The sequence below is a fragment of the Diabrotica undecimpunctata genome, chromosome 10, assembly GCF_040954645.1.
Source record: "Diabrotica undecimpunctata isolate CICGRU chromosome 10, icDiaUnde3, whole genome shotgun sequence".
NCBI lineage: Eukaryota > Metazoa > Arthropoda > Insecta > Coleoptera > Chrysomelidae > Diabrotica > Diabrotica undecimpunctata.
The window spans coordinates 36,464,633-36,480,625 of NC_092812.1; the positions used below are offsets into that span (position 1 = coordinate 36,464,633).

General features: G+C 32.3%; 2 protein-coding genes across 14 annotated transcripts in view; one reads left to right on the forward strand and one right to left on the reverse strand.

The window, feature by feature from the left end:
• Positions 1 to 15,923, reverse strand: part of LOC140452199 (mesoderm induction early response protein 1-like) — a 42,141-nt gene extending 26,218 nt beyond the window's left edge. For 2 of the 11 annotated variants that reach the window (XM_072546311.1, XM_072546309.1), the window contains exons 1-4: positions 11,161 to 11,587; positions 9,712 to 10,010; positions 5,621 to 5,870; positions 5,465 to 5,538 (exon numbers count right to left, since the gene is read on the reverse strand). In XM_072546311.1, coding sequence (XP_072402412.1) covers positions 5,465 to 5,538; positions 5,621 to 5,870; positions 9,712 to 9,900 — 513 coding nt within the window. In that variant the 5' untranslated portion in view covers positions 9,901 to 10,010; positions 11,161 to 11,587. Of the gene's footprint in view, positions 1 to 5,455; positions 5,539 to 5,620; positions 5,871 to 7,771; positions 7,862 to 9,711; positions 10,011 to 11,160; positions 11,588 to 15,646; positions 15,857 to 15,904 lie in introns of those variants that run through there. The other 9 variants (XM_072546310.1, XM_072546304.1, XM_072546313.1 and 6 more) reach the window with 8 other exon arrangements.
• Tdg (Thymine DNA glycosylase) overlaps positions 8,553 to 15,993 on the forward strand; it is a 70,193-nt gene continuing 62,752 nt past the window's right edge. The window contains exons 1-2 of one of the 3 annotated variants that reach the window (XM_072546301.1): positions 8,553 to 8,611; positions 14,903 to 15,163. In XM_072546301.1, coding sequence (XP_072402402.1) covers positions 8,568 to 8,611; positions 14,903 to 15,163 — 305 coding nt within the window. In that variant the 5' untranslated portion in view covers positions 8,553 to 8,567. Of the gene's footprint in view, positions 8,612 to 13,965; positions 14,354 to 14,783; positions 14,825 to 14,902; positions 15,164 to 15,993 lie in introns of those variants that run through there. The other 2 variants (XM_072546300.1, XM_072546302.1) reach the window with 2 other exon arrangements.

A 15,993-nucleotide genomic window follows, 5' to 3' on the forward strand; every position in this document is an offset into this window, starting at 1 on the left:
TGTTGTTAAAACTTCCTTAATTCGTCTGGGTGTCGTCTCCAAAACCGACGCATATTTTAAGTATAGAAAAAATTCATACACATATTTACAAGCTATACAAAAAGAAAGCATGGATTAGTCCAACCCGATCACAGGTTGTCTCAAATTGATTGTGCACTGTTAAAGAACAACTTGAACTTCATAATGTAGATCTATATCCCATAAAATGCAGCAAAAGGTAATACACAGTACATATAAATAGGAGAAAAATCCATACACATATTTTCTCCCTACATACAATTGGCTGTAGTCATTAGATGACACGTACACCGTTCATTCATACTGCTAAGCGTTTGTGCCCTCCAATTTAAAACTGGCAGGACTCTACCTGGCCTTTCGGCTATACAACCATTAACGACTCCACTGCCCCTACGAGACCGACACCAAAATGAAGGTACCACGCTACGTACACAAGGAACGTCTCGTGGGGCTCCACTTTCCCCGTAGTACCTGTGTTGCGATTACCTCGCCTACCCGTTATCCCCTCCCACAAGCGGATAGGCGACGCAGGCAGAGGAATTTCCACCTCGCACGTGGACAGGTCGCCGCCGAGGATCTCTCCTCTAACACTCTTAAATCTCCTGGCGGGTACGTGCCGAGACACCAACACCACGCTTGATGAAAGGCCAAGAGAGGTGTGTACGGGCCCAGCTCGTTCAACCTCGCCTGGTTCTCTTGGAATGAGAGTAGAGTGGTCCCACGAGAGTCTCGTCTCGGATACTATGAGTGTAAACCGGTGACCGTGACGCCTAAGCGTTCGTGTGCGTTTCTACAAACCCAACACCTCAAACGACGGCTCTCCACCTCTCAGTTCCTACCCATTAGTCGCCTCTTACGACAGGCAGGGCCTTCTGACCTCGCCGTATTCTTATCTCCGCGAGCCGAACGGAGCGTTCATTCATACTGACAGACAACATCGCTCAGTGAACCAGCATGACTCAATGTCTATACGTCGTGTACTTCAGACCAATGAGACTGCACAGATCTGAGCCAATCTTCAGAGCGTCCGTGTGAAAATGTCGGCCATATTATAGTTCGCTATACTTGTCCCAGTAACAATAGGCATACTTCTATTAGACCATCAATAAAACCTGAAGTAATTACATCCCATTCTGCTATCAAGAGATCTCACAGTTACCTGAAGCTAAATTTGTTTGTTCCACTTGTGTCCCGTTGCTCCTAAACAAGTTTAATCGGGTTCAAGTCTGGTGAATACGATAGTCACTTCAAAAATTAGATTTCGGCCTTCAAAAATAGCTGAAAACCATTGTTGTGCATTTAAAGAAAATTGTCTGGAATGTATGGTACGAAAAAACATCACAATATGTTCTAAACCGTCCGCTACAAACCACAACGCAGTCATGAACGATATGTAGATCTGTACAAACACCAATTCAAAGGCACCATAAGCATCTCTAATGCATTAGCTACGTTAAATCTCAGGTGTGTAAAGTCTTTCATTGACTTGGCGTACAGCAGCAGAATCCACCATATCACATGTTATCCGAGTTGGCAAGCTAGACCAGTCAAAGTTATATGTAATGCTGACACTGCAGACACTCTGAAGAAAAAACTGCAGACACTCTATGTTAATAATCGTTCTGATGATGACTATATTAGATTTTCCCTCCTAAGAGCTGAATGTAAACAACTGTCTGAAATTCGCTTCAGTAACTATATCAAAGGTATACATACTGGTCTAAAAAATGATCCAAAATCATTTTGGAAGTACATCAATGAAAAGAGATCGAGTCATAACCTATCTAACTCCTTATTTTATCAAGTCCAATCAACAACAAATGGTTAAGACTTAGCTAATTTATTTATGAACCTCTTCCAAACTGTATATTCACCAAATAACAACAACCTTTACATCCATTAAATAACAACTTTAGTACAAATATTTGTCCTTCTAAGAATACCATGACTGATATTTTTAATGGCATAAATGAGCTGCCCAATAAGCTTACTGCTGGCCCAGATGGAGTATCTAATTTTTTATTAAAAAAGTGTGTCTGTGTCCTTGTAATGCCGTTTGTTATATTGTTTAATAGAATTCTGGAAACCTCTATGTTTTCTTCTTCATGGAAAGAAAGTTATGTTGTTTCTATACTTAAAAATGCCCAGAAAGACAACATTGAAAATTATCGTAGCATTTGTATACAATCTGCAATCCCTAAGCTCTTCGACTCTCTTGTAACAAAGCAACTTTCTTGGTTCTGTAAAGGCTTAATATCTAATCACAACATGGTTTTCATAGCAAAAAAACCACTGCAACAAACTTGGTTTGCTATCAATCTGATCCATTACCTCAGATGGAAGACTGTAACCAGGTAGATGCAATATAGATAGATTTTTCCAAAGCATTTGATCATGTAGATCACCAAATACTTTTGGTCAAATTAATTAATGCAGACTTTCATGTCAGGTGTGTTAAATGGATTAACAACTCTATATCTGGTGGAAGTCAAAGAGTCTACTCAGTAGAATCAGTTGAGTCTACTCAAAGAGAGAGTATCTCAGTAACATTTGGAGTTCCTCAAGAAGGCCACAATCCTCCACTTCTTTTTAATATCTTCGTTAACAGCACTTCCTGTTTCCTAAATAGCAAATATCTAATGTTGGCAGATGACTTGAAATTTTGGAAAGTTATAGATAGCCTAAAAGAGGGCTAGCAATATGACTTAGACCAACTACAAAATTGATGCAATCAGAATAAAATCCACTTGAATGTTTTATAAGTTTTTCTCGTAAAGTCAATAGAACTGAAACAAGCTATACCATTAATAATCAGTCACTGAATTATGTTTCTTCTATTCGGGATTTGGGTGTTATTTTCGATGAGAAGCTTACTTTCTGTGACCACATAAACACTATTTCAATAAAGGCATCTAAACTTCCCGGCTTCGTTACTAGACATTGCAAGTATTTCTCCATTGATTCAACAAGATTAGTGTATTGTTGCTTAGTTAGAACTTTTTTAGAATACTGTTCAGTTATTTGGTCGCCCTTATTTTCAGAACAATATTGATACCATAGAAAAAGTCCAGCATACATTTTTAAGATATTGTGCTTACCATGATCACACTACTATAGAAAATTATGATTATTCCCCTATCGAACAATAATTATCTGTACCCTCACTCAAGAGATATGTCGGAGCTATATTTATATATAAGATCATACGTGGATTTATTGATTGTCCAAACCTGTTACGTCATATTAACTTTAATGTTCCCCATCAAGCTCTACGTTAAAAAAATGTTTTCAATATTCCTTTCCACAGAACAACTTATGGCATTCACAACCCATTGGATAGATACATGGGGCTATTAAATGTTATCGAATTTGATATTTTCAATATAACTTTAACTCAGTCAAACTCTTGCTTTGTGATATGTATATTATTATGGTTGAATTTTGTTCTTGTTATATTTTATTTGTTTTTTTAGTATGTAAGAATTTTAGTCTCATTTCTTAAACTTTTTGATATTGATTTTATATTATAAGTAATTTCAAGTTTTGAATCCTAACTGTGATATTGTATATTGTAATTATTTAAACTGTTAATGGGGTTATCCTGTGTATTAAATAAATAAATAAATTATCTAGTGTGAGACAAAACCGGAACTGGTCCGTAAGTAGTACCTGGACCAAGCATCACCATTCACAGTTTATGTGTGAGCGAGCAAAAACCCAATTAGTAAATGCCGAATAGGAAAATTGAGAGTGCACAAAATTACAGATATGAAAACTTGGATTCGTTTGAAATATACTACATAACATAGAAGAAAATGGTGTCAGAACCTTTTTTAATTCATCTATGGCACGTTTATAGATAAAAGTCTTCTTTTATAAAGAGGGATGTTTTGTTTGTTTACCTACTAACATAGTTCAATAAATTATTATGTATGACATCACCTATAATGTTTCTAGTCCATGTTTGAAAGATCCCACTGTATTAAGACAGTCACACCACAGCCATGCATTTATAGTGTTTCCAGCTACCTTATCAGCCCAATTTATCAAATAAAATACTGAAATGCAAGTGAGTCAATAGCCAATAAAACTAGTATTATCAGAATAGTATGTGATATGATGTAAAAATGTAAAATGGGAAGTGCCTTTTTTGAAGTTTAGGCTTTAGGAAACCAACTATTTTAAAAATATAGACCTGAAAGCCGAAACATTAAATTTAATTCCCAATAAAAATAAAATTCACAAGAAAACAGCTCCGGAGGTATAAATTATGGTAAAAAAAAAAGAGTGGAACTTGGGGAGTATCACAAGAAGTGAATACTTCTTATAGCGTGTTATTGCTATATGTAAGTTAATAAAATTTTCCAGGCATATAAAAAGCACAATGAAAAAAATTGTAAGAACGAAAACAGCATAAGTTTCTGTTCCCTACATTAATTAGATTTATTTTGGCAGATTCCTAGATTCCTTGTCTCCTAGGGAGACAAATTGTTGATGCATGGGAATAATGTTGGGAAAATCGCTTTTTATTCACATGGCGATCGCATAAAATAAAAAAAAATCTTAGGTATGTGATTAGAAAGTTGTTGCAAGATGAATATGAACTTTTAGGCCTATAAGACAAACTTTAAATTCTCTTATCTGGTAAAAGTCAATTAGAAAAGATAGAAAAAAACATATCTACAAAAGAATACAATATGACAAGTTATAAATATATAACCAAAGTACTTTTAGTCATTTGTTCATATATCTCAAAGTCAATGTTTGGGTAGGGATTGTGAAAACTAACTTAATAGGGTCAGTATTTCTTTCAACCAATTTAAATTGTAAAAATTGTTTCCAGTTCTTACAAAATTTATTGCCTGAGTGATTAGAAGGGCATTACAAGTAATGGAATATCTTTTCGGTCAGTACCCTAACACTGGATTGGAAGAGGCCCTGATACACCTGTGTCTTGGGCTTAAAGAGGTCCAAATCTGAACCTTATGGTTCTAAACATTTGAAAGTGGTTGTGTATATAGAAAAACTGAGAATAGAATCAATGTAAAGCCATTTTCTATATAAAAAAGGATTCGAATAAATCATGGAGGTAAATATATAAGAAATAATAAATATATAGAAATCAAAAGAATCAATGAATATGTATATGTTTTCAGAAGATACTTACAAATGTCAGAAAAGTCACAGTATTAAAACCATATATAAAAGGTGACAAAAGTGAAAAGAACGAATACTGCTATGACACTACCTAACTACACATTTAAATGTTTGATGTTGTTGATGTAGATAATGAATATTTTTATTGGCATTATAATTTTAAAATTGTTACCCTCGTTCAAATATTAAAAGTGATATTTTTTGCAACAAAGTCTAAACCATCTGAACTGTTAGATGTATATATGCATGCAGTTAGTATATGAATGATGAAAATATTAACCTTATTAACCTTTCTCCAGTCCTCCTCGTCAGGGCTGTAATCATAGTCTTCATCCTCCTCTTCGCTTACCCTAGATGACACAGCTGAAATAGACCAAAATCAGTACATTCAAATATTTTACCTATTTGTTATCATTAATGACAGTTTTTACAGAAGTTTACTTACAGCGTAGTAAACGAGATTCATCTTGGTCGTCGGCTATTGGCTCATAAAGAACACTCAACTTTGACGGTTCTGGGGGAGAAGGTACACTATCTTGTTCTTCTATGGATTCCGACATTTCCGGACTGGTTTCTTCGACTTCCTGTTCTTCCTCCTGATCTTCCTCAGGTTTTTGGTCAGGGTCTTCGTTTTCTTGATTCTCGCCTTGATAACCGTATAGAGCTAACAACTGCTCCAGGGGCATATTACTCTCCTAAAATACATTAATATAAGTATACTGAAATGTATTTAAAAAATACAACAGCAATTATAAATACGGAAAGACGAAAAATAATGCTCATTGACGAAGTAGAATTCATGGCAAACTGGAAAAAGTATTTTCAAAGTCTAAATAAATATTAAATTATAAATTATGAGATGAATGACAGAATAGAAGATATACAAAACCGTATTCCTCTTCTTCTCTATAACCCCTTCCATTGATTTCTATCCTGAGCAACATATTTCAACCCTGTTGAAAATCAATTGAGAATATTTGGGTGCAAAATATAGAGAAAGATATGTGGACCAACTCATTGTCCATTGAAAACTGTTGTTTTTGACATCTCAATAATCACCCTGTACCTCGCTACTGTGAGGAGTTATTGATGATTTCATTTTGCAATCATTACTTTCTCCTCTAGTTTTCGGTATACCCTGCAAAACATACCAATTTGATAATCAAAAAAAAGTTTTTACCATAATTGGTTCTCTGGAATCCAATATGAACTAAATTATTTAGTTTCCAGTGTTTTCTGAGGAGTAAACTTTACAGTATTAGCTTTTAACAGTATTATTTAAAACCATCTTTTTGGGATTTTATTCTATATTATTTTCTTTTTAACGAATTTCTAAAAATTTTTGGATTACTAGTCATGTCCTCATTTATAATATTTATAATAATACCAAGACACTTTCTGTAGCAATCTTGACTTAATCTTTTACACTGATTTTTTACAGAAAACATTTTCTTAGGACAGAAACAAGATAAATATGGAGAAAAGCAAAGAAATATCTCCTTTTTTTTAAATATTTTCCCAAATTACACAGAATAAATAATCCTTTAAATCAGGACAGGTTTAATTTTTAAAATCAAAATAAATAAAATACCTCAGCTTTAAGTGATTTTAAAAACTAATGGGGATAAACCAGATCAAAGGCAAGAAACAACAAGTAACTCTTAAAACTAGACAAATGGACTGGCTAATCAGATGAAAATCACAGTTATCAATCATAAGTAAAATAATCATATAAGAGATTCTGAAGCCAATCTGGACATATTGTGTAGAAATATGAAGCTGTGCAAACCCATTTAACACAAAAATGCTACAAACATACCAGTATAAACCATACAATATCACAAATTGAAGGATAACAGAGTTATAATAAAGCTAATAAGTGTAGCAAGTTTTTCCTCTAAACTTTTTCAGCGTTTATGATGTAAAAATTTTGCAAACAGCATTTTATTCGTTGTTGAAAAACAATTCAATGTAAAGTACCCTTAAAATGATCAGTTTAAATTAAGTGTTCTACTCACTGGTATAGAAATAACATTGGTATTACTTTGATGTAACAACATTTTGACACTACTAAATTTAAGGGCGTTTTAACTAGAGCAACAACACTTGGAATTATTGCTTACAGATAGTAGGACTATATCCACACGATAATAAACTAACCAACAATGATTGGATTGGCATTAAGGTCTCCTTTGTGAAATTATTTCCTCTAAATAGCACAAGTATACCACACAGATGTAATTGAAAACCTTATGAATCATATCCTGTCACATAATCACTTATCCAAGTGAATAAAGGGGCATAAACACTTGTTGTTCAAACTAATAATAATATCAAATCAAATGATTGACTTATTCAAATATTAATGTGAAAGAGACATATACTACATGTAATTGAGTATGGAGAATAGATAGGTAATACATAAACAATGCAATGTAATAGATATACACAAACAACAAATTAAGTAATTAAATAATTAAAAGAACCAGAATAATTAATTAATCTTGTTCTTATGCAAACTAATATATATATATATATATATATATATATATATATATATATATATATATATATATATATATATATATATACAAACCATTTTAGCTGAAAAAAAGCCTATTGGTTTCTATAACAAACTACACCTTTCTTTATGACTCACATACAAACATCTAGAATTTATGTTCAACTATAAAATAACAATAATCAGTACCCCTGTAAGACTCTATTGCAAATATTAGAACAATAGGAGCTACCAACTGTGATTGATAATATATGTACAGTATGTCCTAAGTTAGAAATTAAGTTTTATAGTTATAAATGTGATATCTACTATGTAAGTTTCAAACATGCATTTTGTTTAGTTTTTATATGTAATACTGAAATATTTTAAAACAATTTCTTCTACACATTTTTTTAACTTATATTTTTACTTATTGTTAGTTTTTGACACTTAAATAGCAAATTAAAAGCATCATTGTCAAATAAAAATCCTATATATTTTCTTGAATTTAGAAAAATTAAATGGTCAAAAGTTATACTTATATCTGAATAATATACTTTATGCAGGGGGAATCACACAGACACACACACAAAAGCCTCAACCATACATTAAAATTTAGCAAGAAGGTTTGAAACTATTAAAGCTACAATTTTCAATTAAATAACAGTACCTTGTACAGATAATTTACTTTATATAAAATTTTGGACAATCTGTAATGTATAAGTGTATAACAAAGGAGGGATTTTTATTAGTAACCACTTTTTAAGGTTGGTAACATTGATTTTGGCCACTTTCTGGTCAATTGATAGAGAAATATAGAGTAGTACTACTGACAGTAGTGATAGTGAGTGTTCTTTGTAAGCAACAAGTGGTTCTATTAATTGCCATAGAGATGAAGTCTCAGTCTGCTTGGACAGTATATGGCACAAGAAAAAGGTATGTGAATCCCCATTATTGTAATTATGTAACTTGTAAACATAGAAGAAAAAGAAACAGTACATAATCTATGTGAATAATAAGTTACAACAATAACAATATTATCCACTATACTCATACATTATAGATAACATACAGAAATATAAACAAGCTATGTTCACGCGAATTATATTATAGTAGCCAATATTTATTATAAATCATATATTTATTTTTTGATATATATTTGCTAATGATCTTAAGTTATTTCGTTGTAATATGTAGATAATATATGTTTATGGTCGAAACAAAATGATTTAAGCTTAAATCCAACTACTTAAATGTTCTTGTATTTCATTTGGTCATATAAATCATCTAATAGCTAATAGATATGTTCTTAATGATGTACTCTTGGATTCAGTTACTGAAATTAGATATTTGGGTGTATTATTGAATTGTGCATTGACATTTGGAAACCATTTTCTTAAAATTAATTAAACAGAATTTCATAATCTTGGTTTTATTTATTGTAACAGTCATGATCTCTCACCTATTGTATTCAAATTGTTGTACTCCTCTCTAGTATGTTCAGCTCTTGAATGCTGCTGTTGTTTGGTCCCCATTTCTATAAGTTCAGCGGAAGTTTCTAAGATCTTTAGCTTTTAAAGCACATATTAATATAAGAAATACTGAAAATTACTTCGTAGATTATTCTTTAATAATGTCTCAACTGCACATTGCTATACTGAAGAACAATAGGTTGAGAGCTGATATGTTATTTTTGTTTAAAATTCTAAACAATGTTATTAATTGTCCCCATTATTCACTGCACTCTTTTATATTCCTTTTCATAACACTTATTATGCTCATAATTTTCCCTTGTAGAGAATGCTCAGCTCTTACAACGACCTATTAGATCCATTCTATACAAACATTATTGTTTTCAAAAGGCAACTTAAGAGTCTAATTAATCTAAATATGATATTTTTTACCTCATGTGATTTGATATACTGTTTTAATGTACAAATTTTTACTGTTTAATTGCTCCTTAGTAGTTTTCTGTATTTTATTGTAAATGGTTCTACCGTTGAAATAAATAAATAAATATCAATTAGCCAATTTACCTTCTGTAGTGTAGACAACTCAGCATCTGCATCCTGGGACTCTCCAGCAGCTATGGCTTCTTCCTCTTCTAGTGTCCTCTCATCATCAAAATCATTTACTAGCATATCAATAGATGGATCAAATAATTTGTCTTTGGGGGGAGAGTTGTTGTCTTTTCCATCTTTATTGGGGGAGATAAATTGTTCCATGTTAATTAATAAAAACCATAACTCACTTTGATGTAATTCACAAACTGTTTACACAATTCACTAATTTAATGTTGCTAGTAGTAGCACAAGAAGTTGCGGCAACAGTAATGCTAGAATATATGACCCAATTGGAGTTACAGTAGTCTAAGCTCAAATTTTACATTAAAAACAGTTCAAGTTTATTTTTATATTTAATTAGTAAATGAAGTATGAGGATACCTCCTCACATGTTCTCTGGAAGTGCCCCGCACTGGGCATTACCAGTAAATGAGGAAGTTACCCTTAAAGAGGCTTGTGGCTTTCTGTGAGGCCATAAAGACTAAGGTATTAGACATTCGGAATGGCAGGAAGAGCTCAGATTTGGAGCCCCTGCTGAATATAGCAGATATGGGAGCCTAGAGCAGCCTGGGCCCCTGAAATGCTGAATACTATGTACTTATGGGCGGGTCTAGTTCATATGATAGGTGTGATACAATGGACCTGCCTTAAGAGATCAAGTATCTGAAGGGCTCATAAATGTGCCCTACCCTAATGTACCATAACCAAAACCAATAGAAAATTAAGATACACTGTATTATGGTGTAAACAAATATACAAATGACATATACATTATATAATATATATATATATATATATATATATATATATATATATATATATATATATATACATATATAATGTATATCAAATAAAACGTAAACACTTGATGCAAAAAAGATTTACTACACTTAAAATGGACATTGATATTTTGCTGAATTGTATGGATCATAATTATAAATAGACACCCTCCCTCTCTCCAATGGTGCTACAGTAAAAATCAAGCCTTGGCCATAAATAGACACTGTTATATTAGAAAACCACCAAAAGAAAATGTGTCAATAAAATGAAAGGCACTACCTTCTACACTTACAGGTAAAAATAAAATACTGGAAAATCAAAAATGCAAAGAAACTTTGAAAGAATACATGGAACAGATTATCTTACAGGAATATTTGCCCTAATATAGAAATGTTATAAAAAATATTTTACCCCTATTATCTACATAAGACAGATAGATCTTGAACCTAAGTTTGTAATTTAGGTAATGGAATCAACACATAAACAAATAGAACATACCCGGAATATAAGAGGACAAGTTTCATACATGTTTTATTAAAAAATGTAACTAAAACAAAACTTTTAATTAATTCCTTTTAGTTAATTGCCGTTTTGCAGCTTATGACACAAAATATATAGGTTCTAGAGACAAATTGAACTTACACTACTTAATTTCCAATGGGCTCTATTTAGTATTCTCTTTTAACAAGCAAAACACAAGGTTAGTGAGGTTAGGGAGGATTAGGAAATGGGCGCGCATATTATTTATACAGTATAATACTTGTTGATCCTTGAATATAATAACACAAACTAACAATATCCCGTGTTTAATTTCTAACGCGACAAAAATACGCGGAACTTGGTGCTAACCCCAAGTTGTTTAAAATTGTTCCCAAAACTTATTTGCCAAAGCTGACAGACAGGTATACAAGCACGAATGAGCTTAATCAACTGCAGTTTGCGCATGATATCTACAAATTTCACTACAACATTGATCAATCATTTCTACAATAGGTTTTAATACGCACAATATTAAAAAAATAAAAACAATTAACTTTGCGCAAGCAAAAACTGTTTTGCGTTAATTACTTTATAATGTCAAATGTCACTTCTTAAATCTGTCATTATTGTTATAAATCGCGGCAAAAATTCAAATTCTTGATTGGATTGAATCGATAAATAATAGCTTCAGAAATAGCAATAAAAGAAATATATGTAACACAAGGAAGTTAAAATTACGAAAAAAGGATAAAAAATAAACTCAACAAACTTCTTTGTACAGCAAAAGTGTTCAAAACGACTAATAACGTAATAAGAGGCACACGGAGAAATTAAGGACCCTAGAGGGCAGAGTTTAAGCTAAAGAAATGTTCGCTGAAAGTAATTTTTAGAATCATTGATATTCGAAAAATGCTTTAATTGAAAATATACAATTCGCAATTCATTGGATCAAATAAACACATATTACGTAACATTTTAGTGAAATTTGGACACCAATGGCATACTAAACCTACCTATATTAGACAAAGACAGTATCTGCTATCTGACTATGTTAATCATTATTAAGAATATGAATGAAATCGTAAAAATATCAAAAATGAAGACGACTTGATTTAAACAGTTCTAATCTATCTAAGAGATATAATTAAAAGAGCTAAGGAAATGTATTTGGTGAAACCATGTAAAGATATAGGAGAACGAGAAGCAAAATATGATATGAGAAATATTCATAAAAAAATAGGAGATAAAAGACAATACATATATGACGGGTATCAATACAGACCGATTTATTCGTTTAAAGCAGCAACTTAAAAAAAATAGTCCCTAATACGATTCCTCCCTAAAACTACTATCGATGTTGAACTGAAGGTTTCAAGAGAAAAAAAATCACATTAAACCGAACCTAATGGTTGAAAACCAAAATCTTTTCTATACAAACGAAATAAAATTTCTAGGAGTGATACTTGATCAACAGTTAAATTGGCAAAGTCATTTCCAGCAGTTAGTTCTTTCATGCCGAAATAGCCTTGTTAAAGTACCTATAGCTCACAAAACTTGGGGGTTAGATCTTAAAACACTACTCATGTCATAAATAGCATACAAGCTGAATTAGGTGAACCCACGCTAGAGCTTAGTAGGAAGCTATTAACCGCCTTAATTACACTTCTAGCAAACTCTAAAGAATTCCAATAAATAACATTTTAGACATATCCATGGCTAATGACTCTTCAAAGTTCAATCTCCCATATTCCTGAAGAATTTATCATGCAATGAACCTACTTAACTGGAAGCAATTTGCACCCTTATATGTATCACTACAAAAACATATAGAGTCAATTGCAGTCTATTACAATTCCAAAAAAATAGCACGAACCCTAATCTTATCATACAACTCTTCAGAGATCTAATTAACTCCCATTTGGATTACACCGAATACTATACAGAAGCGTCTAAAACTGAAAATGGAGTTGGAGTGGCAATAATTAACAGCACAGAGATTCTCAAACATAAACTTTACTAACAAAAGAAGAACTAAATAAATTGCATACTAAAGATTTAAGCAACAAGTTTTTCTGGGTCCCATCACATGTTGGAATAGAAGGTAACGGAGATGCAGATAAAAATGACAAAGAAGCTTTAAACGACAACAGTATCCACAAAGCACCCCAACCTGTAAGTATGGATCTAAAAAGCTATTTCATAAAGCACCTGTTCGAGAACTGGAACAGTAAATGGAAATCCACACCATCAAAGCTTCAGGAGATAAAAAATAAGATTAAGATTGGACCATGGCAACCACCCGAAGTATCTAGACGAAAGTAAATAATTATTTCCCGTTTACGACTCATGAACATTTTTTAAGAAAGAAAACGCCCAATTTGTGATTGTACATGTAAAACAGTGCTAGTGGAAAAATGCGAAAAGTTCAATCGTCACAGAATAAAATGCCATTTACCAAACAATCTTAAAGACATTTTAAATTCAGAAAACACTATAGATAACCTACTTTTGTTTTTAAAAGTCTTTAATTTAATAAGCGAAGTTTAATTAACTGTTACTGTTCGGCTAATAGCCTTATTAGGTTGAAGCGGGTTTTTTGTAAATAAAAAACAAGAATATTACACAAAAGAATTGTGAAGTAACTCATATTATACTTTTTAAACGCTTTCTTAAGCTTTATTTTTAATAGCATGAATTATATTTTCGGTAAAATATTTTTTTTAAATAATTAAAATAGTTTGCACAATAATGCATTCATTTGTGATTTGTTGGATTTTGAGAGTGCAATTTTATTGATTTTTGGGTGAAAAAGAGAGCGCTCTATCGTTGAGGGGTGAAAGTAGCAGTGGAGATAACTGCGAATAAATTAGAAAATGTGTCATTTATCTTTTTTTTGGTTGGTAAATATTTTTCATAGAATGCGCTGTTGAAAAAGCGACGTTGAGCGTCGAAGTAAGCGACGCTGGCGGAGACACCGACAATGAGCTCCAGAGCAAAGTTCCACAAAAATACAGGCCGATAACATCCTATTGATTTTTCAAAACGTTCGTTGAACCAATCACAGAGATAGAACTATTTTTAAAGGGTGAGGTTGTTGTTGGGTTTTTACAAAGCTAGTGCGGGAAGCAACGGAATGTGTGTGTAGTTAAAATAATTGGAACGAGCGCGAGCTCGTTAAATATCCTCCCATGCAGGTGGCAACTCTTTTTCGCGAGTCCTCCACGTTATTGGGAGCGACAATGGAATCGGGCGGAAGCAGTGGTGGGCAGGATTCAGGTGTCTCCAGCCTTGGTCCTGGACCATTATCGTACGATTCCTACAACCACCCGGTGACCTTCTCAAATAAGTACAAGCTGTAAGTAGTCTCCGCGACCCTGTCCACTTGGCTTATTTCCCGCACGCGCCGCATGTAAACATTTTTATTTACTTATTATTCTGAGCGATTTATGTGCACCTGATTATTGTGTACCCACTATTTTTCATTTTGATATTTTTCAAAATAATTTGTATCCTTTGAAAATTTCTAAACTTTCCTACCTATTTTTATTTTTCCTACTGTCAGTATTAGACATAACGATTTATTTCACGCTCGATATATTCTCAACAGCCTTGTAACTATTTTCATTTTATTTGATGTTTAGTTAACAGTTTGATGACCACTGTATTGTGTTTACACAACACCAGTTTGCCTTCAGTGTTTACGTGTTGCCTAACACTAAAAAAATAACAGAACATTACATAGGTAATCCCTCCAGACCTTGAATCCATCCTGCCTCCTGTACATACACTTTACCTGCATGATGTACTTGAAACACGCCCTCAAATTGTATGTACAAATTAAGTGTTAAGTGATACCTGTGCAAAAATTATGGGTCATGTGAATTTTTCATTGTTTTTTTCCTAGAAATATGAAACTTGAACCCCATGACGATGGTTATGAAACTAGTGCTGATTTGATGTTAAATCCTGCCAATGTTGCACATAACCATGAAGTTAAATGTGAAAAGTTGGAGGACCCCTATAGTTTCATTGATGATGACCCTATTCCTATGCTTCCTGCCGCTCCGGGGCCCCCTCATCTTATGCATCAAATGCCCCCTGTCAATAACCAACTTATGCCAGGGCCCAAAAAGCGAGGACGAAAAAAGAAAATCAAACCTGATCAGTAAGTACCTACTATATCTATTTTATATATTCACATAATCTAAAAAAATGCTATAACCTCAAAATTTCAATACAATATTTTAAATTAAATATTAATATAGCAAAGACATTCATACTAATACTATCCACACTTATTTGCGATTACATCCTATTGTAATTATTTCTTTTTCATGTTGTTATACATCTCTTTTATCTTATCTATTAATATTTTGCTTCAATGCTATCAAAGGATATTACTTATTGTTTTCTATTCTGTATACTACCTAGTGAAGTGAATCTAGCCCATTAAATTTTTTGTACTATTCCTATTTATTGCTGACATTTCAAATTTGTTAATTAAAATCATTAAATCAATTTACTACCCATCATTCTTAAAATATCTAACAAAAATTTGGAGTATGCAGTAATTCAGTTGTAATACAAAAAAAGTCCTTGACATAGTCCCCCATTATCTGTTTAAAATGCATGTATATTATGTACTTACCTAGTTAAATGTTTCACAATGTACAATCTTTGCCCATCAAATTCCAAGTATTCAAAAAACCAGGCATTTTTATTTACACTTCATAGAATCCACCAAAGCTGTCAAAATATTATAAAACTTTGATCATCAACTGTGTAATGATTTATCTATAAGAACATTGTTTACAAACTCAATGTAAAAATATTCACTAATGACTTTTAAAAATAAATCAAAACAAACTAGAGCAATCATTTGAATATATTACACAAAAACTCTTACTTTTATTTCAAGTAGCGATGAGAAAACATAAAGATGTAATTAAAATTAAATACTAACAAATATTTTATCATCAAGGTTAGGTATAAAAT